At 50.6% G+C, this 21,314-nt stretch overlaps 2 protein-coding genes, 1 long non-coding RNA gene and 1 other non-coding gene across 7 annotated transcripts; 1 reads left to right on the plus strand and 3 right to left on the minus strand.

Moving 5' to 3' along the window:
• Nucleotides 1-480: 480 nt before the first annotated feature.
• PRRC2A (proline rich coiled-coil 2A) lies at nucleotides 481-15,369 on the minus strand. 4 transcript variants are annotated; one of them, XM_039883033.1, is made up of 31 exons: nucleotides 15,205-15,369; nucleotides 13,348-13,522; nucleotides 12,675-12,852; nucleotides 12,002-12,101; nucleotides 11,834-11,906; nucleotides 11,359-11,502; nucleotides 11,052-11,203; nucleotides 10,777-10,856; nucleotides 10,484-10,626; nucleotides 10,070-10,160; nucleotides 9,741-9,957; nucleotides 8,873-9,335; nucleotides 8,268-8,458; nucleotides 7,763-8,051; nucleotides 7,152-7,359; nucleotides 5,125-6,963; nucleotides 4,554-4,828; nucleotides 4,215-4,345; nucleotides 3,865-3,994; nucleotides 3,685-3,770; nucleotides 3,260-3,493; nucleotides 2,962-3,102; nucleotides 2,770-2,841; nucleotides 2,483-2,656; nucleotides 2,236-2,318; nucleotides 1,864-2,071; nucleotides 1,680-1,775; nucleotides 1,348-1,560; nucleotides 1,149-1,243; nucleotides 952-1,042; nucleotides 481-835 (listed from the first exon to the last, which is right to left on the minus strand). In XM_039883033.1, exons 2-31 carry the CDS (start codon nucleotides 13,457-13,459, stop codon nucleotides 695-697), a joined length of 6,450 nt encoding a protein of 2,149 aa, XP_039738967.1. In that variant the 5' UTR covers nucleotides 13,460-13,522; nucleotides 15,205-15,369; the 3' UTR covers nucleotides 481-694. The 4 variants fall into 4 exon arrangements, with proteins under 4 accessions (XP_039738967.1, XP_039738969.1, XP_039738970.1 ...); XM_039883035.1 differs by having other exon boundaries at nucleotides 8,268-8,455; nucleotides 15,205-15,351; XM_039883034.1 differs by lacking the exon at nucleotides 15,205-15,369 and adding an exon at nucleotides 14,116-14,249 and having other exon boundaries at nucleotides 695-835.
• Nucleotides 13,030-13,160, minus strand: LOC120618978 (small nucleolar RNA SNORA38). Its single transcript, XR_005657337.1, has one exon. It is a non-coding gene; the product is annotated as a small nucleolar RNA SNORA38 (small nucleolar RNA).
• Nucleotides 15,370-15,698: 329 nt separating the features above from the next.
• On the plus strand, nucleotides 15,699-16,635 carry LOC120618943 (uncharacterized). Its single transcript, XR_005657331.1, has 2 exons — nucleotides 15,699-15,775; nucleotides 16,280-16,635. It is a non-coding gene; the product is annotated as an uncharacterized LOC120618943 (long non-coding RNA).
• Nucleotides 16,636-19,248: 2,613 nt separating this feature from the next.
• On the minus strand, nucleotides 19,249-21,029 carry AIF1 (allograft inflammatory factor 1). The gene is made up of 6 exons (XM_039883097.1): nucleotides 20,881-21,029; nucleotides 20,641-20,702; nucleotides 20,487-20,553; nucleotides 20,085-20,126; nucleotides 19,743-19,905; nucleotides 19,249-19,436 (listed from the first exon to the last, which is right to left on the minus strand). Exons 1-6 carry the CDS (start codon nucleotides 20,903-20,905, stop codon nucleotides 19,352-19,354), a joined length of 444 nt encoding a protein of 147 aa, XP_039739031.1. The 5' UTR covers nucleotides 20,906-21,029; the 3' UTR covers nucleotides 19,249-19,351.
• Between the last annotated feature and the right edge of the window lie 285 nt (nucleotides 21,030-21,314).

Raw genomic sequence — 21,314 nt, forward strand, 5'->3', positions numbered from 1 at the left:
ATTGCAGCTACATGCTGATAGGGCTCTCAAACTATCCTGAGAGGCAGTTGCTGCCCCCCTCCCTCTTTTAGCTTAGTGCTGGATCAATAGAAAGTGGCATAAGAGACAATTCTAATACCAGATCATAAACTTTGCAGATTCCACTGGGATCTCTTAGAACACTAGAGTCGTGGTCATAAGGAGATCTGATGACTCTTGAGAATATCTTGCTGTAAGAGCCACATAGAGACGCTGGCTCACAATTCCAGATGTCCCACCAAGGCCCCAGATACGCGAGGGAAGATGCAGGGACCAGCTCAACTGTCAGCTACAGACGGGTAACCAACCAGCTGCTGCTTGCTGGCAGATTTGCCCAGCATAGTCCAGCTCTATTTCCTGGCCCACATAAAGATACAAAAGATCAAAGTAAAACTGCCCTATAGGATACTTGGCACTATACTGTGATACAACAGATTGCAACCAACCAACCTGCCCTTAAAATCATTTTGGAAATATTTTTTTAATTTTTATTATTATTTTTTAACAAATGGCCCCAGGGATAGGGGACCAGGGGACAGGGGAGAAGGGGAAGTGAGGCCCCAGCCCCACAATCCCTCCCCACCCACCCCTTTCCCCCTTATATATTTATAATCTATATACAAGCCCCGGGGTGGGGTGGGTGGGGTGGGGGGGACAGGGGGCAAGGAGAATGCCCTCAGCGGGGTGGGGGCAACCCAGGCTCCTTATCCCCTCGGGACCCAGGCTCTTCTGCCCGTCGTGAAGGTCCTTCTCGAGAAGGTGGCCCTGTTCGCTCCCAAGGCTTTGGCATCCAGCGCAGAGCATCTGGTGGGGAGGCCTGGGAGGCAGGAGTATGTGGAAGAGTAATAAATCATACTGGGAGATCAGAAATGGAAGGACAGAACTTGGGTGGTGACTCAAATTCAGACTTGGAGCCACGGGTTTCTTCTTTACCTGCTGGTAAAGGTCGATGCGCTGGGTGCGGAAGACTCCGCTGTAGGTGGAGGGTGGGGCCTTCAGACGAGAATTGAAGCCAGAGAAAGACCTAAAGGAGGAAAAGTGTTTAAGGTGAGCTAAAGACTGCCCCCTGGTCCCCAAAGAAAGAAAGGCCTCAAGGCTGGGCAGTCTGTATTCCCATTCCCTTCTCTTGCCTTCCAGCTGGGGGAGTACTTGATGACCCAGGTCCCCCAAGGCTGCTGCTCAGTTTCCGATAATCCTGGAACGGCTTTATTTCTACTGGGTGTAAATAAAAAAAAAAACAAAAAACGCATGAGCCTCCTGTTCTCAACCCGTTCATCTACAGATATCGAATCTCTACCCCTAACTCTTGGAGTTCTTCCTATACCTTACCTCTGCTCGCCCCAAGCTAGCGGGGAAGGGCCTGGCAGGTGAAGGCAGCACCCGAGTAGGAGGAGCCGGTGGGGGCCGCACAGCCAGACTGGGGGGCTGCAGAGCAGGGCCCACTGGTAACAGAGAAAGGGGGGGTGGGGCAGGAGGTGGTGCTGGTGGCAGGGAGCCAAAATTCACCACAGGCAGCTGTGAGTCCACCATGGGTAGAAGCATCTGTAATGAGATGTGGAGTGTGTGCTGGGAGAAGGAAGGAACATCAGAAAACGGGATAAATTTTAAAAATTAGAGGTTGGACTAAGAGAATGAAAGGGAAGTGGAAAGATAAAAGGAACCTGTTGGGCAGGGGCCCCTGAGGGGAGAAAGCCACTTTGGCTGCCAGGTTGCAGAGGAGAATAAAAATCTGACGGAGATGGCAGATCTTGGCGCACCTGTTGGGGAACAGTAACATGGCAACTTTCCCCAAAGCATTCTCCCCCACCCGTTTCTCCTTAAGCCCAGGACGTGCCCACCTCTTACCTGAAGCAAGGGTGGGTCAGGCAGAGGGCTGGGGCAGAAAGCTGGAGAGTAGAGGAAAGAAGGTGGAGGATAGAGAACTCCAGCTGGCAACTTCCCCAGCTCTGTTGCTTGCAGCGCTGAGAAATCCACAAACTGGCCCTTTACAGCTACCCCAGAGAGCAGTGCTGAGGGGGGTGCTGGGCCGGGGGGGAGGTACAGGGGCTGTGACCTGGAAAGGGGGAAGAAAAGTGTCAGGAAGCCAGTCATTTACTCCATTAGTCTGAGCAATGCCCAAAGTCCAGCAGTCTTTGATACCTAGAGACAGCTCTTCCCCTTTCCTCTCCCCCAACATGACTCCATTTCTTTCTGGAATCCACAGGCATCTTCTCTTACCTGTAAGAGTGCAGTGAGGGTGTTCCAGGGCGGAAGCCTCCATGGTTGGGATGTAACTGAGCATCTATGGCTCCCCCTGAGACCTGCAGGAGAACAAAGCTGAAATAGCTCCCGTTTCTTTTAGTCAACAAAAGCTCATCCATCCCCCCAACTACAGTGAAAGCAAGGAGAAAAATTAAATGACAAACTGGAAAGGCATTAAGGACAGCAGGCAGAAAGGTGTTGTGGGACAGGAAGTGGGACCTACCTGAGAACTGGAAGGCCCAGGGCTGCCATAGAAGACCTCAGAGTACAAGCGCTGGCCCGAGGAACTGGGCTCTGGGCCACACTGCCCCGAACCCAAATTTTTGGATTGTGGTGGTGGCTCAGCTACAGCAGAAGCACTGGGGAGCACCTCCCAGTCTCGGGATATAGGAATGGCCTGGGAAGGAGAACCCTTGTCAAGAGGGTTATCTGGGCATCCTGGATGCCCAGGTCACTCACACCCATCTCCAGAAATTAAGTTCTTTCCACCAAACTCATTCTCCAACTTACCTCAGTGACTGACGCTGTTAGCTCCTTCTCTGTTTTTAAACTGTCTCCTACCACGAAGTGCAAGTCGGAGTCCTGTGATCATGAGGCAGGGGAGATTATCCCATGATTTAGACGTGTGTCTTCCATATCCCACCTCTAGTCCTTCCCTTCTCTCCACCCAACCCAAGATAGTCAGATCCAGCCCATGTGGACCTTGTCACTGGTGCCAAACTGGACTGGGGGGCCAGGTCGATGGGATGGCCGCAAGGAGCCAGGCTCTGGGCCTCGGTCTGTACACTGCAATCGTTCTGTGCCAATGGGACTAGGTGGCAGAGGCTGCTCCCCGGGTAGCTCCTGGGTTGGGGAACACAGTTAAATGGAGTTGGAAAGAAACAAGGCAAAATCGGAGAATCCCCAAAACACACACAGGAAGAGGAAAGAGGAAAGACAACAGTAGGACTACAGTCAAGAAGAGTCCCTGAAATACTCTTACCCTTTCTTCGTCTTTTACCTTTTTGTCCCCATCAAGGGGTGCAAGTGGCCGTCTCCTAGGAGGTTCAGAGGGTTCAGAGCCAAGTGGACCCTCACCAGGAATAGCATTCAGGGGTGAGGGGCCTCCGGGCCGCTTGGGGAGCCCCTCTGCTGCTCCCTTGAGTCCTCCATCAGGGGAACTTCGCTGGCTGCAGGGACCTGATGACACCTGAGAATCCCCACTCAGGTCCACCCCACTGTCAGACTGACTCATCTGAGGGGAGTGGAGAAGGAGTTAGTTAAGTAGAGTAGAAAATGCCCCAATACCTGACTGGTGTACACAATCAGACAAACTGAAGAATACAACTATGTCAGGGAACAGCCCCAGACCCAACCCAGAACAGATGGGGAAGTATGGCCAGTATTTGACAAAATCCCAGCTCAGAAACTCTCATCCTCACTCACCTCTGTGCCAGCCACATCCTCAAAAGGACTCAGGGGTTCCATCCAGGGCTCCATGGGGCCAGGCCGGTAACTTTTTCGGCTAGTGGCTGGGAAAAGCACCGACAGAACAGGGAATATGAGGACAGTTGTGAGGCCCTTCTAGCTCTAATACAGTTCTTCATTCAGCTCAGCTTTACTCACTAGTATGTAAACGATTCCAGATGTGAGGGGTTAAGGCCTCTGTTCCTGCATCTCTGGACTCTCCCTGAGGGCCTGGACCCTCAGGCTTAGGGCCCAAGAATCCAGAACTATGAGAAGGTGGCAAAGATTCCTAAAAGTGAAAAAGATCACAGACAAAACATGAATGACCTGGGAAACGGGGAATATAAGAAACTGGGACAGAGTGAAATGTGGGGCAACAACTGAGACATGCAGTGACTTAACACTAAGAATTTGGGGTAAGAATACATGAACAGGAAAAAGTGGAGAAAACATAAGGGAACCTTCAGGAGGGAGAGCAGTGAAGCACGATCTCAAGCCCCACCCCTCACCTCCTGCAGCAGCTCTGGTTTTCTGGGAGGCCGCTCCCGCCGTTTGGGGGGGAAGGGATTAACCCCGGCAGGATCCCGGGGAGTCCCGCCCACCCCCCTCACCATCGGCCCTGGCTCCTCGAAGTGGGGGTCTGGGGAAAAGGGGAAAACTGTCAGCATAGGCTTCGCTCTATTCTTGACCATAGCTTGTTCTCTTTACCCCACCACCTCCCAATCCTTCCACCCTTGCTCAGAACAGACACCCAGCACCAGGGTCCCCCCAAGCCAGACTCTTCCCCCTTTAACACCTGACCTTCTCTAGGGACGTAGACAGGCTCACCCTTAGCCCCTCCAGCTTACCCGAATTGACACCAATGCTGTTGCTGGCCCTCTGAGGGTCGTAGCGGGTTGAGGGCTGAGGGGAGGGGCCTTGAGGGGTTTGGGGAGACCCAGGCTTTGGCCTTGGGTGCCCCCCTTGTGCAGCTGCACTCCCTTGGCGGCTGCTGAGCTGGGCCAGAGCCCGTTGGATGCCAGCAGGGTTGCTGTGGATAACTTGGTCCAGGCGGAAGACTGCAGAACTACTGGGTGGTGGGGGAGGCAGAGGAAGCCCTGGGGTACGCTCCTCCGGAAGTCGGCTAAAGAGAATAGAGCATCAGCTCCAACATTCCTGAAACTATTACTTTTCCTACAAGTCAAATCACAACCTCTCCTCTTCCCTGTGCAAATCCAGGTGTTTTCAGGCATTCCTGAGAAATTCTACATGTGTACAGGTCTACAGAGCAAAAAGGAACAGATGTTTCTATCAACTGCTTTCCAGCTCCTTCAGTTGTGGATATATCCCAGTGTTTTTCCAATAGCCCATGCATCCTCAGGGTTTCTCCCCTCCCAAAATTTCTTTAGTTTAAGAAGACTTAGGCCTGTCCCTACCCACCTTCGGTTCTTGGGAGAGGGCCAGCTCCTCTTGTCTCCTCGTCCTGAGCTGGTCCTCGCTCCAGGACCCCCACCACCTCCTCCACCGCTGCCAGCCTTGCTGCCTGGGCGCCGATTTTGCCTTTCCATGCCTGGCCGCTGACTCGAGAAACTTCGCTTGCTCAAATCCTTGGCTCTCTGGCTCAGGTCTCCACGGGACATGGCTGAAATGCCTGGCACACCACTGCCCCCAGGAGTTCCCACAACTTTGGAGGTCAGCAGTGTTGGTGGGGGAGCCTCCTTGTCCCCTCGGCGCTCACTGGCAAAGTCACTGCTCTCTGATGCAGTCTCCCATTCCTCATTGGCTTGGTCTGAGTTCTGGTTTGACAGATCAGGAGATTTGGCAGCTGCCCGGCGAGGTGGTGGGGGCACTGCTACCACTGTGAGGGGATCCTCTGGTCCAGGGGTAGATGCTGGAAGGGCTAGGGAAGAGAGCTTGCCCTCGGCCCCTCTGGCAGCATTCTCTCGTTCCTGTTTCAGCCTCCGAAAGCGAGGTGGTTTGTCCTGCTGCTGAGCCCTCCCATGTCGCCTCCTTCGGGGCCGTTCCCCATCTTCCACACCCATGCCCAGGTTGCTGCCAGCACTGCTGCCTCCCCGGGGCATAGGGGACAGAGGTCCTGGGATCAGCTTCTCTTTTAAAGGCTCCTTACTTGTCAGAGAACCCACTAAAGGTTTCTTGGGAGCCAGAGACTTGGTCGGAGGGCTCCAGCCTGGGCAAATGGGCGGAGGGGGCCGTCCTCCACCCCGGCCCCGGCGTGAAGGAATTCCTCTGGGAGTGAAGACTCGCCCACCTCGGGCAGTGGAAAATCGGGCTGGGGCTGGTGAAAGAGGGGCCCCTGATGGTTGGGGAGCAAGAGGGACCTGGGTGAGCACTCCTTCCTTGGACGGGGGGGCCTCCTTGTCTGACGGGGCCAGATCACTCTCATGGGTCTCGCTGCCTGTTTCTGAACCCCGCTGCCGGCGCCGCTTGGGGATTTCTTCGTACTCAGAACCCTCGCTTCGTGTCTCACTGGCAGTGCGGCCACGGGGTGCAGGGGGATGGTTTGATCCCCCTGCCCCACTTCCACGCCCATCGTCTCCACGAAACTCTCGGTAACTGCGAAACTCTCGGCTTCGGGATCCCCGTCCCCGCCCCCCGTAGGTCCCCCGAAAACCCCTCCCTCTGGCGAAATACTCCCCTCGGCCCCGACCCCGGCAGGAGGCAGGAGCCACTCTTTCATAAGAATAGTCTCTCCGAAGCCTTGGGGCAGGGGAAAGATTCCCACTGGGTGGAGTCTCCTTGGGCCCTCCTAACTTCCCCTTGGCTGTCTTGAGTGGTTCTGGCTTTGGAACCTTGGGGGTTTCATCCCCCTGTTCCAGGGGCTTGAGAGGCAGTTCTTCCACTTTTGTTGGTGGTGGGGGTTTCTTTATAGGCCCAGCCCTGCGGGGAGGGGCCCCTGATTCCTCTGGAGGGATTCCACGACGATTACTGCCTGGGCGAGGGCCCCAGCGGGTCTCAGTGCGGCCCTCTCTGCGAGGTGGTGGGAGGCCCTGGCCTCCAACTCCACGGGCAGGCTTTCGGCTGGCTTCTTGCCCTGTTAGCTGTGGTGTTTCCTCCTTGGGGGTCTCCTTCCTGGGTGGCAGAGCTTGTATCTTGGTTGCCTCATCACTGCCTGGGGGCCAGGGGAGTGGACGGGGCCCTGGGGGAGCTGGCTCCTCCAGAGGGAAGCGAGAGATTGGGGGTCCAGGAGTTCCATTCTCAGGAAAGCCGGGGTAACTGGCCAGATAAGGTGGTGGCGGAGGTACTGGAGGGGTCTCACTCCTGAAGAGGGAGACAAAAGAATGGAAATAAGCATCTCAGGATGAGAAAAATTGGAATTAGGTGGGAAAAGAGAACACTTTATTATGATCTAAATACTCCTTTCATGTTTATCCATATCGGTTCATCAATAATCCACAGTCTAGATCCTTTCACTAAGAACTCACCCATTTCTCACTCCTCAGACTCACCTCATGCCCTTGTCATCCTCATCAGCAGCCTGGCGTCGTGGTGAGGTAAGCGGGCGGGGGTCAGCAGATGTGGTGAAGACATCTCCTACCCAGGCCAACTTTGGATCCACTGGTGGGGTACCCCGATCGCGTAGGAGGGTGGGTGCATGGCGCTCGAATGCCTCTGAGCTTGAGCCCCCACTGTCTGAGCGCTCCCGGGGAACTAGGCCTGAGGAAACAGAATATGAGAAAGGTAACCCTTTTTCATGTGAATAAGGCCCTCCAGCCTGAAATGCATCTCCCCAGTCTAATCCACCCTCCCTTTCAGTCAAGTCAACATCAGCCCCTCCGCATCTTATTCCCACTAAGTCTGGGCCTGGACTGCTTTCATGAAATAGGGTCATGCACTCAGTTTCTCTATAAATTAATCAGTCCCCTCAAAAAAAATCCTGGCCAATGAAGGACCCCTATTTATTTCTTCCATAAGCCCTTCCTTGCAACTAAGAGCTATCTTAGCAGTACTGAACACATATGCCTTCTCCTTCACTGGTAGCTCTTTATCTCACAGCAATATGCTGATACCCACACTTCCTAGGACTGAGGGGTCCCCCACCCCTCCTATGACCCCTTACCAGAGGGATGGACACTGGGAGAGTAGAAGTCCAGAGGGGGCCGGCCCTGGAGGAGCCGGGGGTCTACATAAGGAGGAATCATCATCCAGCGGGGATCAAAGTTCATTGGGGGCATGGGTGGGGGCCGGCCCAGAGCACCTGGGTATAGGGCCTTAGGGGGAGGAGCCTGTGGAGTCGGCACAGCCCCCATGGTCGCAGGCTGTGGTGGTGATGGGGGCACTGGGGCAGGTGGGGTGGAGCCCTGTTGATGCTGCTGCCATTGCTGTTGCTGCTGTTTCAAGAGCTGCTCCTACGGGAGGACAAGAGAAGTATCAAAACTCCCCACTACCAAACAGAAAAAGGACCCCCCGCCCCCGCAAAAAAAGCTCATACATAAATGTAACATTTAACTAGATCAGATGGAGATAGAACTGGTAGATGAACCAAAAAGGGAACTTACAAACAAAATAAATGTTGAACCTAGGGAGAAAAGCAGCCTTTAAGAGGGGAAGTAACTCGATCTCACCTGCTGCTGCCGCTGGAAACGAGGCGGCAACGACTTCTGATATTTGGGGTAGCCCAAGCCCTGGCTAGGGGGCTGCCGGGTGGGACCAACCCCATCACCCTTGGGTTCCACCTTTAGGGCTGGGGGTGTGGCAGGAGAAGGAACCTCTTCTGATGGTTCAGGACCCTCTTTTGAGGGCAGCTGGGGTTCTACTGTATTGATGAAAAAAACAGTCAGAGTGGCATAAAGCACTACAGATAGTCCACGAACACTCCTGTAATTTCAGCTCTCAACTCTAGCTCCCTCTCTAAAGATAAGTCTTTCTCACTTTAAACACGTGAAACACTTTCATGGCCTCTCAAGAGCCAATGGTGGTGGCAGGTACTTCCCACGAAACCACCAAAATAACAGACCTTCTTTAGAGTCCTGCCCCACACAAGGCTATGGAAAAGATTTTAAGTTACTACTTATTAAGGCACTCAGGTAGTAATCCCCACCCCACACGGATAATCCAATAAACCAAAACAAGTACCTTCTACCTTCCTTCCTCCAATCCTTCCTACTAACCCTTGACTCAAGTAGATAAGAGATCTAACACCTGGTAGTACCTAACGCCATCTCCATACCTGGGCTGGTTTCGAAGCTGCCACTGCTGGTGCTACTGGTACTGCCACCACCACTCACCAGGGCGGGAGATGGAGCCACACCTGGAGTGGGAGTGGACTGGGCAGGAGGAGCCTGTGTTGGCTCTTCTGGTTCTTTTTCTGGTGTTGGGGCTGGTGCCAGTGGGGGAGCTGGAGGTGCAGGTAGTTCTTTGGGAACTGTAAGCAGTGGAGCTGGGGAAGGAGGTACAGCAGGTGGAGCAGTAGGCTCTGCTTTGAGCCGCTTGTCAGGTGCCCCAAACTTCTCATCAAGTCGCTTGAGCTTCTCGGCACAGGCTGCCCGGCGCTCTTCCTGCATGCGGCGCTCCTCCTCCTCCCGCCGCCGCCGGGCACGCTCTACAGCCAGGGAGATCTCAGACGAAGACTGTTTTCGCCGCTGCCTCCATGCCTCATCCTCGTCTTCGGGTGCTGGGAGCTTGCCACGATCCTGTCAACAGGTAGACCCAGCAGGGCCAGAGGTGTCAGTCATTATGACCTCTTCCAGGGACGGATCAACTGTCTCTAGTTGCGAGTGCAAGGACCAGGCCTTGGGTGAATGGCCTCTCTGGGTAGGGACAAACTCATCATCCTAGTCTTATTTCCTCACCTTTCGGAGACACAAAAATACCCAGGCCTCCTTGTTCTTCTCAATAGCATCCCAATTTCTTTTCACCCAGACTTCTCTAATACTAAGTATGTTCCAAACCTTGTAAGAGATGCTCTAAAGCTCTACACTTCCTGCAGTTCATTTTCAGCCTTCCCTTCAACTTCCTCTATCACTGCTCATTCAATTACTCAGATGCCATTATCACCCACAACTGACCCCCTCAACCCCTCATTTATAGACACTCACTGGGTAGTCCCCAGGGGGGCCCCAGTTCCCGGCGGGGCCCCGGTGAGGTGGGGGTGGGGGAGGCTTTGGGATAGGAGGCCCCGACTCTGTCTCTGAAGGCCGAGAGGTCTCTGCCCAAGCCGTCTTGGGAGGGGGCAGTTCGCTGCTGGGGGAGTTGCCCTTTTTGCCATCTGCTTCAGGGGGCCGTTCCTCACCAGCAGTTGACTGGGACTCCTTGCTGTGAACAGACCGATAGTGGAATTAAAATCAGGTGCAACCCAACTCCTTTAAAAGTATACTACCAAGAGACAAACTGAGTCCCCTCCGCTCCCCAGAGGACCCTAACTCACTGGCCCTCAGCTCCCTCCTCATCGGAGTCTCGCCCGTCTTCTTCATCACTGAACTTGAGCTTTTCAGTGTAGTCGACCTCTTCATGGGCCCCTGAGGGAAAATGTGAAGAGTAATAACGCAATTACTGTGCTTTCCAATCTCAGGTATCTCTTGGACCACAGGAAGTGGTCTGGAACTACATGATGAAATGCATACCAATGCCAACCTGCCCCCGCCCCCGCAAAAAAAGTCTGAATCCACCAGGAGCGCTGTTATTCTCACTCCTCTCAGTTCATTACCAGGACTTGGCTTTCCTCCATGTATTTCTCCTACCCTTTGTTTGACATCTGCTTTGCTTTCACATAACTACCCATTTTTTCCTCCTCAGATTTTGTCTTTAAGACCAAAATGCTTGATCCTTAATATCCACTTACCTGCCCAACCATCATCATTCTCTTGGTCCAACTGGTCAAACTCCTTGAGATTATCCTCTTTTAGAATGGAAGGCCGACCTACAGGCTCTACGAGGCGCATTGGCGGCCCTGAGCCCCGGGGGCCTACCACACGGGGGAAACGGCTGTGTACGAAAAAGCAAATGGGAAAGAGAGTAAAAGATGGCATGGTGTACAACCACATACAAGACTGAGCCTCCTGGCCAGAAAAACCATCTCTTCTCCAATAAGCTTCCCTCATTCCCAACCACAAACCCAGACCTGGGATTACTCACCTGGGCCCATCAGGAGTGGGGTATCGGTAAGGCCCTTGGGGTCCATAGGGTGGAGGGAACGGGAGATAAGGGGGATACATCTGCAAAAGGGCCCAACAACAGCTTTCAGAGGCATAGTCAAATAGCCTACCAGCTCCCTAAACCTACCATTCTCCCCACCCTTACTCTATGTCACAGGCCCCGACTTTCTACCTATCCCCTTTAAAGACTAAGTCCTAATTCCTAATTCTTCAGCTTCCAGTGCAACCACTCCAAAACAACATATCCAAACTCACGAAGGGCGGCATCATTCCTCGATAGGGAGGGAACTGGGGTGGGCCCGAAGGCTGCAGTCCTCCCCGGGGATCATGGCCATGAAGAAGTTTGGAGTCCGGGCCCTCCAGCTCATCAGGGCCACGCCCACCTCCGTCCCTCCAAGTTGCAGAACCTATTTTGGAAAAGGCAGAAAATGAACATAGCTGAAAATGATAGTGGAGAAAGGTGAATAAGCCAGCACTTAGCTCGGAGAAGAAATAAGGCAATGTCTCTGACAAAAGGTAACCATTCACCCACCCACCCACCCACTTAGTCGCTCCCACTCACTTTGGGGGCGGAGGCTTGGTCCGGGCCCAGACGACGGTTCGGCAGACTCCCTTTCCTTGGCAGCCTTGTCCTGGTCGCCAGCCGCCTGCAGGGTCGGAAATTCCTCTCGAGAGAATCGTGACAGTAGGCTTGATGCCCTTCCACCTGTCAAGGTTGGGGAGCAGAGAAGACAGAAGTATACTTACTGAGGATGCACCATGAATGGGGAAAGTCCTGATAGACACCAGAGCATCAGGTTCCTGCCTTCAAACTCACCCCCTATACACAAGGTGCTCATTTCCAAAGAAACATCAGTTTTGGGACACCCTCCTCACCCTCATATGAGACTGAGACAAACATGCTCATGTGCCCCATGAAGCTGAATATGGACTCCAATATTTAGTCAAAGGACTAAGGATACTTCGCCGAAGGTACAATGGAGGGATCCTGCCTACCGGAGTGCCAGAGCGAGCTCCCCAAATAGCCCTGCACTCACCATCTCCATGTGCTCCATGGGTGACACTGGCTTGTGCCCAGGACTTTACCCCGCTTGGAACTGAAGGAGTGTTCTGGGGAAGTATAGATAAGAAATAGTGACGTTAAATAATGAGACAGAATATATTTTTCCTCTCACCCTTTCAATAACATCCAATTCTTCTGGTACCTCGGGGGCTGCTGGGGGTCGTTTCGGCTGGTTCGAGGCAGGCGTCTGTGAAGCCAGCAGTGGCTGCGATTCCGGCAGCTGAACGGTTGAGGCATCGGAACTGAGGAAATGAAAGAACGAGAAAGTTATCCAGGAGTGTTCCCTAATTCTCTAACTGGAGAACAGGAACTGAATCCAGGCCTATTTGCTCCTGATTACAAATATTAGGACAAAATACTATTATTACCCCACAGAAGCGGTCATCTGTTTCTTCACGCTTTCTTCCCATCTGACAAAGCTAAAGTTACCATTCCTTAGTCCTCTTAACATAGCAGTGCCCAACTTTTTTGGCACCAGGGACCAGTGCTCCTATGAGAATCTAATGCCCAACTATCTGAGGTGGAGCTGAGGCAGTGATGCCAGCTAGCACTGGGGAGCAGCTGCAAATACAGATGAAGCTTCACTTGCTTGTCTGCCGCTCACCTCTGCTGCATGGCCCAGTTTGTAACAGGCCACGGACTGGTACTGGTCCATGGCCTGAGGTTTGGGGACCCCTGATCTAATAGGAATCCTGCAATAGGTAAGAGAGGGGCTTCCCTTTTTGTCTCTGGCCTTGTGGCTGGGTTAAAGCAATTCATCCTGAAGTTCAAAGTTCAAGTATCTATCCCTCTAGGTCCCCCAAACCTCTCTTGACCTCTTGGGGTCGGACTGCTCCTGTTTGCTTGCCCATCCTGTTCCGTCTTTCGGCACTAGTGAGACGTTGGGGTCATTGCCTTTGTTCTCGGCTTTCAGGCTTGGAAGGTTGGCTGGGGGTGGCATACGCCGGGCAATGGCAACTTTCCCAAGACTCTGCAGGCCATGGCGAGGGGCAACTGGAGAAAAGATGAAGGATAAAAAAATGCCTCACCTGGGAGATCTTAAACCTAAGCTCTATTTAGATATTATCAGTGTCTTACCACTAAACTTCTCTTAGAAACCATCCCTTCCTTTGCCCTTGGTAATCTTTAAAATCCTATCAGGAAGGCTGAGAGGCATTATATTCAATGTTTCTATGTGGGATGAGTGATCCTGAGCCTTTAGGGAGCAAGCTGACCCCAGACTTCTCCAAGCCCACATTTCTTTGCCTTCAATTCTTAAATGTCCAAAGACAAGCAACCACAGACACGCCTCTGTAGGAGGATAACTAGTGTTTATCCAAAGCCCAATATCCCCCATGCGACCCAAGATAAAGTTGGGGAGTCTCTAGTGTTCCTCTTTAGTTTTTTGACAATCTGTATTATAGCCATTTCTCTTCAAAGAGCTCTAAAATGCATGCCCCATTCATGCTCAGCTTCCAATAATTAGGAGTATCTTTGCAGGACCCTCACCAGCAGGTTTCTGGATCTCTAAGGACTTGCCCTTATACGTATCAAACAGGTTGAGCGAGGAATACTTCTTTCCATCCTTCCCCTTGGCAGTCGGCCCCGAGCGATCGGACATTGCGCTGGAAGCTCATTGAGTACGTTGGGTCCTGCAGGCACCTCCCCCAAAACGTGCCGGAACCTGTGGGCCAAACACCCAGTGTTTCAGTTTCTGCTCCTCTTACAGACTCCCAATAAAAGCTTAGACGTTCTCTTTCATTTTCTTTAGGGGCCCAGATATGTGGTCCTCTGGTGTCTTTTCCTCCAGCCTATTCAAACTCCCAGTTCCTTTTAAGCAACCATAATCAACTCAGCTCCCAGAGAGCCCAAATACCACTTTCCCTCTTTCACCCAGAAATCTCTTATCAAAGAAATCCAAATAAAAATGTAGTATCTTCCTAGTATACTCTCCCCTTTATGCCAGTCTATAAAAGGTAGCAGCCTCTTCATTATTCCCATGAATAATCTATCTCTTCAACAAAATCATTTCAGAGACCTGCGATAAAACAAGGCAAATCCAAGCCCCAGAGAAAACCAGAAAGAGGTGCACAGCTCCATCGTGCAAGGAACAGAGCTTTAGACACCAACTCCCTAACTGTGCCCCAGGTTCCATTCTCAGCAGCCTCACTCCCCTCTGGGGTAGGTTTGCAGGAAGGTATGCAGGGAGTTTAAAGATTTTATGAGCTTGCTCAGCCAGACTGGAGGCTGGTGGCATAGAATTGCTCATGGAACTACCTTGTTTCCAGAGGCAATGCTGGCGGGTTCTGGCCTATCCTATGTAGACGTTTGAGGAAAACAAAGCATTTTGGAGCCACCTCAAGAGCACCCTGTAACCATGGGGCCAAGGCCAAAACGAACTTCATTTTCTGACCCTCGGTAAGAAAGTCCATCAACAGTCCTTTCTTTCCCTAACATCCCTTGCTCCCCACGCAGGTCAAAGTCTCCATAGTTGGTCACTTCGGAAGTGACCAGGCATTCATTTATAAGGAGGAATGGTGTAACGAAAAGAGATGAGAGGTCGTAGGAAATCGAGACAGGATCAGGATGAAAACTAAAAGTGGGGAGAACTTTAAAACAGGTTAGATGAGAGGATGGGAGTTAGGGGTTGCTTTGTAGGTGAAGGAAAAGGGGATAGAAAAATCATGAAGAGACTAAGATTAATAAAACAAGGTGAAAGAAGGTGAGAAATACTACACGTAAACAGAAATAGTAAGAAAAGGATGCAAACTTAAGGTGGTAATGTCGAGAGCCAGGAATAAAAGGGGGTTGGGATAGAAAAGAGAAGGAACAGGAAAAAGGAGAGATCAGGAACGTAGAAAGCAAATATGCGGGATAAAAGCAGGGTTCCAGAGTGGGAGTGACTGAACGCAAAAAAGGGCGTCAAGAAGGGGGTACTCTAGCTCTAGGTGATGGGAGGGAGTCCAATATGGAGGAAAAGAGACTCTCCAAAAGAACGGTGGGGCGCGGCCCACTCTTGAGCTGCGGCGGCGAAGGGGGCCCGAAAATAGGGGTGAGATGCCTAGAGCACAGCGGAGGATGGGGAGTTACGGCCCCAGGAGAAGGGATCGCTGCATGAAGCCATGAAGGTGGATGGGCAGGAGTTGGCTATAGACTCCGAGAGGGGCTGAAGGTGCGGGTCTCAAAGAGGTGGTACCAGAGGGGGAGGGGCAGGCCAGGCCCCGGCTGTAGGAGGACAAAATGGCGGCGGCTAATGGCAGCTTCTCCTCCCCCCGCTGGCCTGCCACCGCCGCCGCTGCCGCCGCCGCTGCCACCACCGCTCCCGCAATGGAAAAGGGCGTGAGCACTCGGCTCACCCAGACTCACCTGGCCGGGTGCGCGGGGGTCCGGGACTGGGGCCCAGGGGCGCCCCGGGGTGGGATGACGGTGGGGTGGGGGCGGATGGCGGCGGATGGCGCCGGGCTCGGCTCTTCCCGTCTCCCTCGCTCACTCCGCGGCTGGGCTCCGACTAACGGCCCATCCGGGCAACCGCCGCCCCCGGGAGTGCCCCCCCACCCGCCTCCCTCCGCGCACAGACACGCCCCTTTATTTGCATAAGGGGCGGGCACTTTCTATTTTTCCTCTTTACTTCCAGGGCTCTTCTTACTTTAAAAAAAAAAACAAAAAAAAAACAGGGCGTGAGGAGCTGCCATAGGTTATCTGCATAAGAGGAGGGGCTTACAGCGCTAGGACGCCGATTGGCTGCAGAGGCGGGCCCCCCCGGCGTCGGCCGTTGAGACGTGTAGAGGGGGCGGGAATGTGGCGCCTGTCGACCAGGCGGTTGGGGTGCAGAATTTGCACGGGGGAAGGGGGTGAGGCGGAGCGTGCGCCGTGCGTTCGTGGAAAAATAGAAGCAGAGAGACGTAGGGACGCCGAGAGTGGAAGGAAACGATACAGGGTCCGTGGCGCTTTTAGCGGAGGGAACTGAGAGAGGACAGGGCGGAAGGGATTAGGCGCTGGGGGGCGGGGCTTACGTAACCAAGGAAGTCACAATTTACGCGTCCTTTCGCGAGAGGTGAATACAGAGGGACGAGGTCTTTAATTTATTAAATCCTGTCATGCAAATGAGGTGGGTAGATGGACCAATCGAAGGGTCCAGGAGAGTGTATCGTGGACATCACGCAGCATGGGCATTCTTTAGGCAGTTCTATTTATTTGCATAATACATGCAAATCATTTGAACAAAGGTAAGCTAGGAATGACCTATTCATCAAAATATTGGCAACCAATGAAATGACAAGACGGGCATGTAATTTTATAACTGTAATTTTCATGAAGGTATTTGTATATCTGATATTGTTGGCAATTTGTATTCTCTTCACAATGGATTTCATTCTACGAAATGAGGTACTTGACCCTTCTTTGTCTCCTTATTAATCTTTAATTTATTACTCTGTTCCAGTCAGACCTACTACCAGTTCAGCAACTGTGTTTTGAAGGCAGCAGAGATATGCACGGAATATTATAGAAGTAGGGGAACAAAATGAGACCTTGCCTGGGAAGGTTCAGAAATGCTTCTAGAAAAACGTTTCTCTTATTAAGAGATATGAAGAACTAGTTAGGATTTAGTCAGGTTTGAGGGGAGGGTACATATCTCAGGCCCAATAAACTGATGAGTGGAGGCATGGGTTTGGGGATCTGTACCTAGGCTGGTGTGGTAAATTAAGGAACTGCGTATGATGGAAAATGAGAGCAGAAAAATTAGCAAGATCCAGAGGCCCATTAAGATAGCTGAGATGAACTCGACAAAAAAAAAAATCCAATTAAAAAATGGGCAGAAGACCTGATTAGATAATTCTCCAAAGAGGAAATACAGATGGCCAATAGGTATTTGAAAAGATGCTCAAGGTCATTAATCGTCAGAGAAATACAAATTAAAACCACAGTGAGATAGCACCTGACACCTGTCAGAATGGCTATCATCAATAAATCAAAGAACAAGTGTTGGCAAGGATGTGGAGAAAAGGGAACTTTCATACATTGTTGGTGGGATTGCAAATTGGTACAGCCACTATGGAAAACTGGAAGTTTCTCAAAAAATTAAAACTGGATATGCCTTTTGACCCTGCAATTGCACTTCTGGGTATTTATCCAAAGAAAACCAAAACAATAATTTATAAAGATCTATGTTCATAGCAGCCCAACTTAACAATAGCCAAGATATGGAAGCAACCTAAAAGCCCATCAACAGATGACTGGCTAAAGAAGTTATGGTTCATATATATATATAACGGAATATTACACAGCCATTAAAAAAATGAAATTCTACCATTAGCAACAGCATGGATGGACCTAGAGGTTATTACGCTGAATGAAATAAGGCTGAAAGATAAATACCACATGATGTCACTTATATGCGAAATCAGAGAAACACAAAGGAAGTAATCAGAAATGACTCAAACATAGAGGACACCTCTCCCTGGTCAGCTATCACAGCAAAATTTCTTGGAAGAGCTGTTTATACAGTCTCCAATCTCTCTCCTCTCATCCTTTCTCAAACCCACTCAGTCAGACCTTCACCCTTACTCTCTACCCATACTGGGCTTGTTAAAGACATCAGTCTCATGGCTTGAAATGGCCTTTGTGTGTTGATGACTCCCAAATATATTTCTTCATCAGAGACCTCTCTCTCAAACTACAGGCTTGTATACACAGCTATGTACTTGACATCTTCTCTTGGGTATCTAAAAGATTATTTCAAATTCAGTGTGTCCTAAATCGAACTATCTTGAGAAAATATCCAGAATCCAACCTCTTCTCTTCCAGTACTTTCACCTTCATCTGAACCATCCTCATCTTTCATGTGTGTTACAGCAACAGCCTCCCAACTGGTCTTCCTGAGTCTACACCTGCTTCTACAGTCTACTGTGTTCTCTATAAGTGCAGCTAGAGTTGGCTTTTTTTCAAAGAGGCCCAAAAAAAAAAAAAAAAAAAATCCTTTGCTCAAAGCCGTGCAATACCTCTCTGTTTCTCTCAGAATAAAAACCAAAGTTTTTATAGTGACCTATAAGATCCTAGATGAGTTGGTCCCCTTTCATGTCTCTGATTTTATCATTCTCTCTACCTACACCAGGCATGTCTCATCTTGAGGCCTTTCTTTTCCATCTGCTCGGTTGGCCTCTTGTGAGCCTTCCCCAAGGCTAACTACTATCCTTATAACAACATGTATTAGTCTTACCTGTTTTTATACTTTATACAGATGAGTACAGTAAGAGCTCTTTTGTGTCTGTTTTCTTCTACTCAACATTATATTGATAAATTTCATCCACATTGTTGCATGTAGTTATAGTTTCTTCATTCTCATTGCTGTGTAATTATAGTCTATTGTGTGAACATAACCTAATTTATCCTGAATGAACACATTATTTAAGATACCCAGATCCTTTCTTCCTTTCTTGGTTTCATGAGGGTTGTTGTGAAGAGTAAATGAATTAATACATGGAAAGCATTTAGAATGGTATCTAGTATATAATAGGTGTTCAATAGAGGTCAGCTATTAATTTTGTTATATTCAGATTTTTTTTTTTAACTCAGTAATCTTGTCCTTGTCTGAAGTGCTGTATAGTCACTGTAGCAGTCTTTAGGATACTAGTGTGGCTTCACCATTGAGAAGGGCTAACATGGATGGTCTCAGTGGCCTGGTCTGTTCTCAGAACATGAAACAAGCTGGGCCAATTGCATTCTCTTTTTCTAGGGAGTCGGGAAATCTGAAATAGTGGCCAATTACTGGGGTTTGCTATTTAACCCTTTCTGCCATCCAGAGATCCTGTATCCCCAGCATCTGCCCTCAGTATCTTCCTAATCCAAACCCTTTTTCCTGTTGTTAGACTCAGTTTCTGTAGTTTGTCCCCAAAAGGACCTCAATGACTCATTTAACACTTCAATTATCAGGCTTTATAGTATTGTGACTCCTTTACTTCATTCAGTAACACTAGTTCTTTCATCCATCCATCCATTCAAATTTTGAATATTATTGAGGGCTTGTGATATGTCAGGCACTGCAGGGTGGGTCATATTATCTTCATTTTCAGATAAAAGAGAGACTGAGTAGTGATTTGTTAAGATCACAAAGCTTATAGTGATGGAGAATGTTGGTTAAAGGTAATCCTTGCTCTTCACCATGGGCCTGGGTGATTTTTTTGTCTGTACATGTCTTTTCATCCTACCTAACTTCCTTGGGGTAAAGGCTACATTATATATCTGGAATCCCCTTTGGTGTACCACACCACCTACTGTAGTAGACACACTACACAATTGGTGATAGATTGCTCATCTGGGCAAATCCTTGCTGCTCTCGCCTCAAAGATGCTTCATTCCTTTCCAACCCCAGGAAAAAAAATTCCCCCAAACAGAGACCAAGATGACTTGATCTGGAGGAGCAGGAGAATTTATTTTGGTTTGACTCTGGCTCACAATTTTGTCTTCGAGTTATTAGAAGCCCCTTTGATCCCACCAAATTTCCCCCCACCACAAATCAGGGCAACTCAGAGATAGCTTTCTTGGCGGGAGGACCTGCTGGCTTCTCCTGCTCCCTTGCTTTCTCCTCATACATCAGGATCCTGGTTGAGATGGGAAGAGACACAGGGATCAGGGAACAGTCCTCTCAAGAGAATAAATCTTAGGCTGCTATGAAAATTTAGAAGAGGATAGTGCTTGCAAGGGTGGGAGGAGGAAGAAGGAGGGCAAGGGTGAGAGAGTTGGGGTCTGTGGGGACCAGACCACGGATGGGGGTAGGACCTTGGAAGAGTCCCTCAAAGGATAGAGGAGATAGATGCTGAGTAATATGTAGAAGGTGAGCCTGGGGCTGGGAGTGGGGGTGGGGAGAAAACAGGTAAGTATAGAGGAAGTTAGATGTGAACACTCACATTTTTAGGATGGCAGATCTCTTGCCCAACATCATCTTGAGAAAGTCAGAGTAGCTGAATGTCTCCCCAGAGGTACCAGAAACCTCCCTGATTAATTTCTTTAGCTCTAGGTGGGTCTTGGGGACCCCCAGTTTCTCTAGCATTCGCTTCAGGGACATGATATCTGGAGGTAGAGGATAGGAGTGAGAAGAGGAAGAGTCTCTCCACCCACCCCACCCCCCATCATATTCTTATTCCCTTTCTCCTACTCTGGTAGCTTTCCCAAACCATCAGTAATGGAACTGTATGAGACACTGCCCTCTTCCTAGGTCTGCACAGTCCCCGAAATCACCCTTTTCTCACCGATATCTCCGTCTCCATTCAGGTCAAACTCCATGTATTTCTCTGGGTGAGGGAAGAAAGCGGAGAGGGTAAGCTCTGGCTAGAGGGGCACAGGCAGGGGCAGGCAAGAGGACTGAGAAAGGAGTTGCTATTGAATGCTAGATCGGAGAGAAGGTGTGGAAGGAGAAGGTGTGGAAGGAGAAGTGTGGGTTGGGCAGTTGAGGAGTCCTATTAAGGTGTCCCAAACTAGAGAGGCTGCTGAGAGGCGCTGGCCAGGGAAGGGGACTGCAACCAGCAGGCAGTAGAGGCAGACTTCCTTCTTGCCACCACAAAAATAGACTTTGCGTCTCTGCTGTCCCCTCTCTGTTCTTGGAGAAATCCTACCCCCTCACCTCCCATCCGCCCCTACAGTTTCCCCCTCACTCTTGAAGGCTTCCAGTTTGGAGGGTAGATCCTCATCGCTGCTGTATTTGGGATCATCCAGGAGTTGCTGTGGGGGAAAGCCAGAGCTAGGGTAGGTCCTCTGGGTCTGGGGACCCCTTCCCCCAGGCCCTGACCCCTTAGTCCTTCCTTTCACCTTGTTGATTTCATCCAGTCTCTCTTCCTGCTGGGCCTTCAGCAGTCCAAAGGCTTTTCCTCCTGAGGGGACACAAAGGTTAATATATCCTTACCTTCCTTCCTCTCCTCACCCGCACAGCAGCCCAGAGCCACCACAATTCTGCCTTCCTAGGCCAGCTCACTGCCTTCCTAGAACTTGGCCCAGGTCTGTTGTCTCCTCACTCCCATTTGAGGCTTCTGCCTGTTACATCTTCCCTACCCTGTAAATCCCGGGTTTGGCTCATGGCTCAGCAGATGCTGGTGGAGGTGCTGGTGGAGACAAGCTGTCTCTCTGTCTGCCAGTTTTCCTTTCTCACAGCCTTCTGGGAGGCCTCTCTCCCAAACTTCCCCTTTCCCCTCCTTCCCTCCTCCTCTACTTCCAGGCTTCACTTCCCCATCAGCTTCTGCTGACACTGGCCCCTCAGGAAGAAGGTGGAGCTGGGTGTAGAATGGAGATGAGAAAATAACATTCTCCCAAATTCTTCTTAAGGAGAGCCCTGTGTGTGCATGAAAAAAATATTTTGATAAGCCACTGGAAGTGAGGGGGAAGGGCAGTAAGACCCCAGGGGCATTTATTCTCAGGAACAAATGGCCTTTGAACAGGTCCAGAGATTCAGGTAACTCTAAGACCTTGCATTTTGTCAGGTTTCGTGA

The sequence above is a fragment of the Pteropus medius genome, unplaced genomic scaffold, assembly GCF_902729225.1.
Source record: "Pteropus medius unplaced genomic scaffold, Ma_sr-lr_union100, whole genome shotgun sequence".
In the NCBI taxonomy this organism is placed as follows: Eukaryota; Metazoa; Chordata; class Mammalia; order Chiroptera; family Pteropodidae; genus Pteropus; species Pteropus medius.

What these genes read in the sequence shown, in the direction of transcription:
- PRRC2A (XM_039883033.1), bottom strand. Translation starts at nt 13,459, where the DNA reads ATGTCCGATCGCTCGGGGCCGACTGCCAAGGGGAAGGATGGAAAGAAG. An exon ending in AGAGATCCAGAAACCTGCTG is followed by an intron (nt 12,853 to 13,347) that starts GTGAGGGTCCTG and finishes TCTTTTCTCCAG; the next exon opens with TTGCCCCTCGCCATGGCCTG. An exon ending in CTGGGCCTTCCAGTTCTCAG is followed by an intron (nt 2,319 to 2,482) that starts GTAGGTCCCACT and finishes GTTCTCCTGCAG; the next exon opens with GTCTCAGGGGGAGCCATAGA.
- AIF1 (XM_039883097.1), bottom strand. Translation starts at nt 20,905, where the DNA reads ATGAGCCAAACCCGGGATTTACAGG. An exon ending in GACTGGATGAAATCAACAAG is followed by an intron (nt 20,554 to 20,640) that starts GTGAAAGGAAGG and finishes TTTCCCCCACAG; the next exon opens with CAACTCCTGGATGATCCCAA. An exon ending in AGATCTGCCATCCTAAAAAT is followed by an intron (nt 19,437 to 19,742) that starts GTGAGTGTTCAC and finishes CATCTCAACCAG; the next exon opens with GATCCTGATGTATGAGGAGA.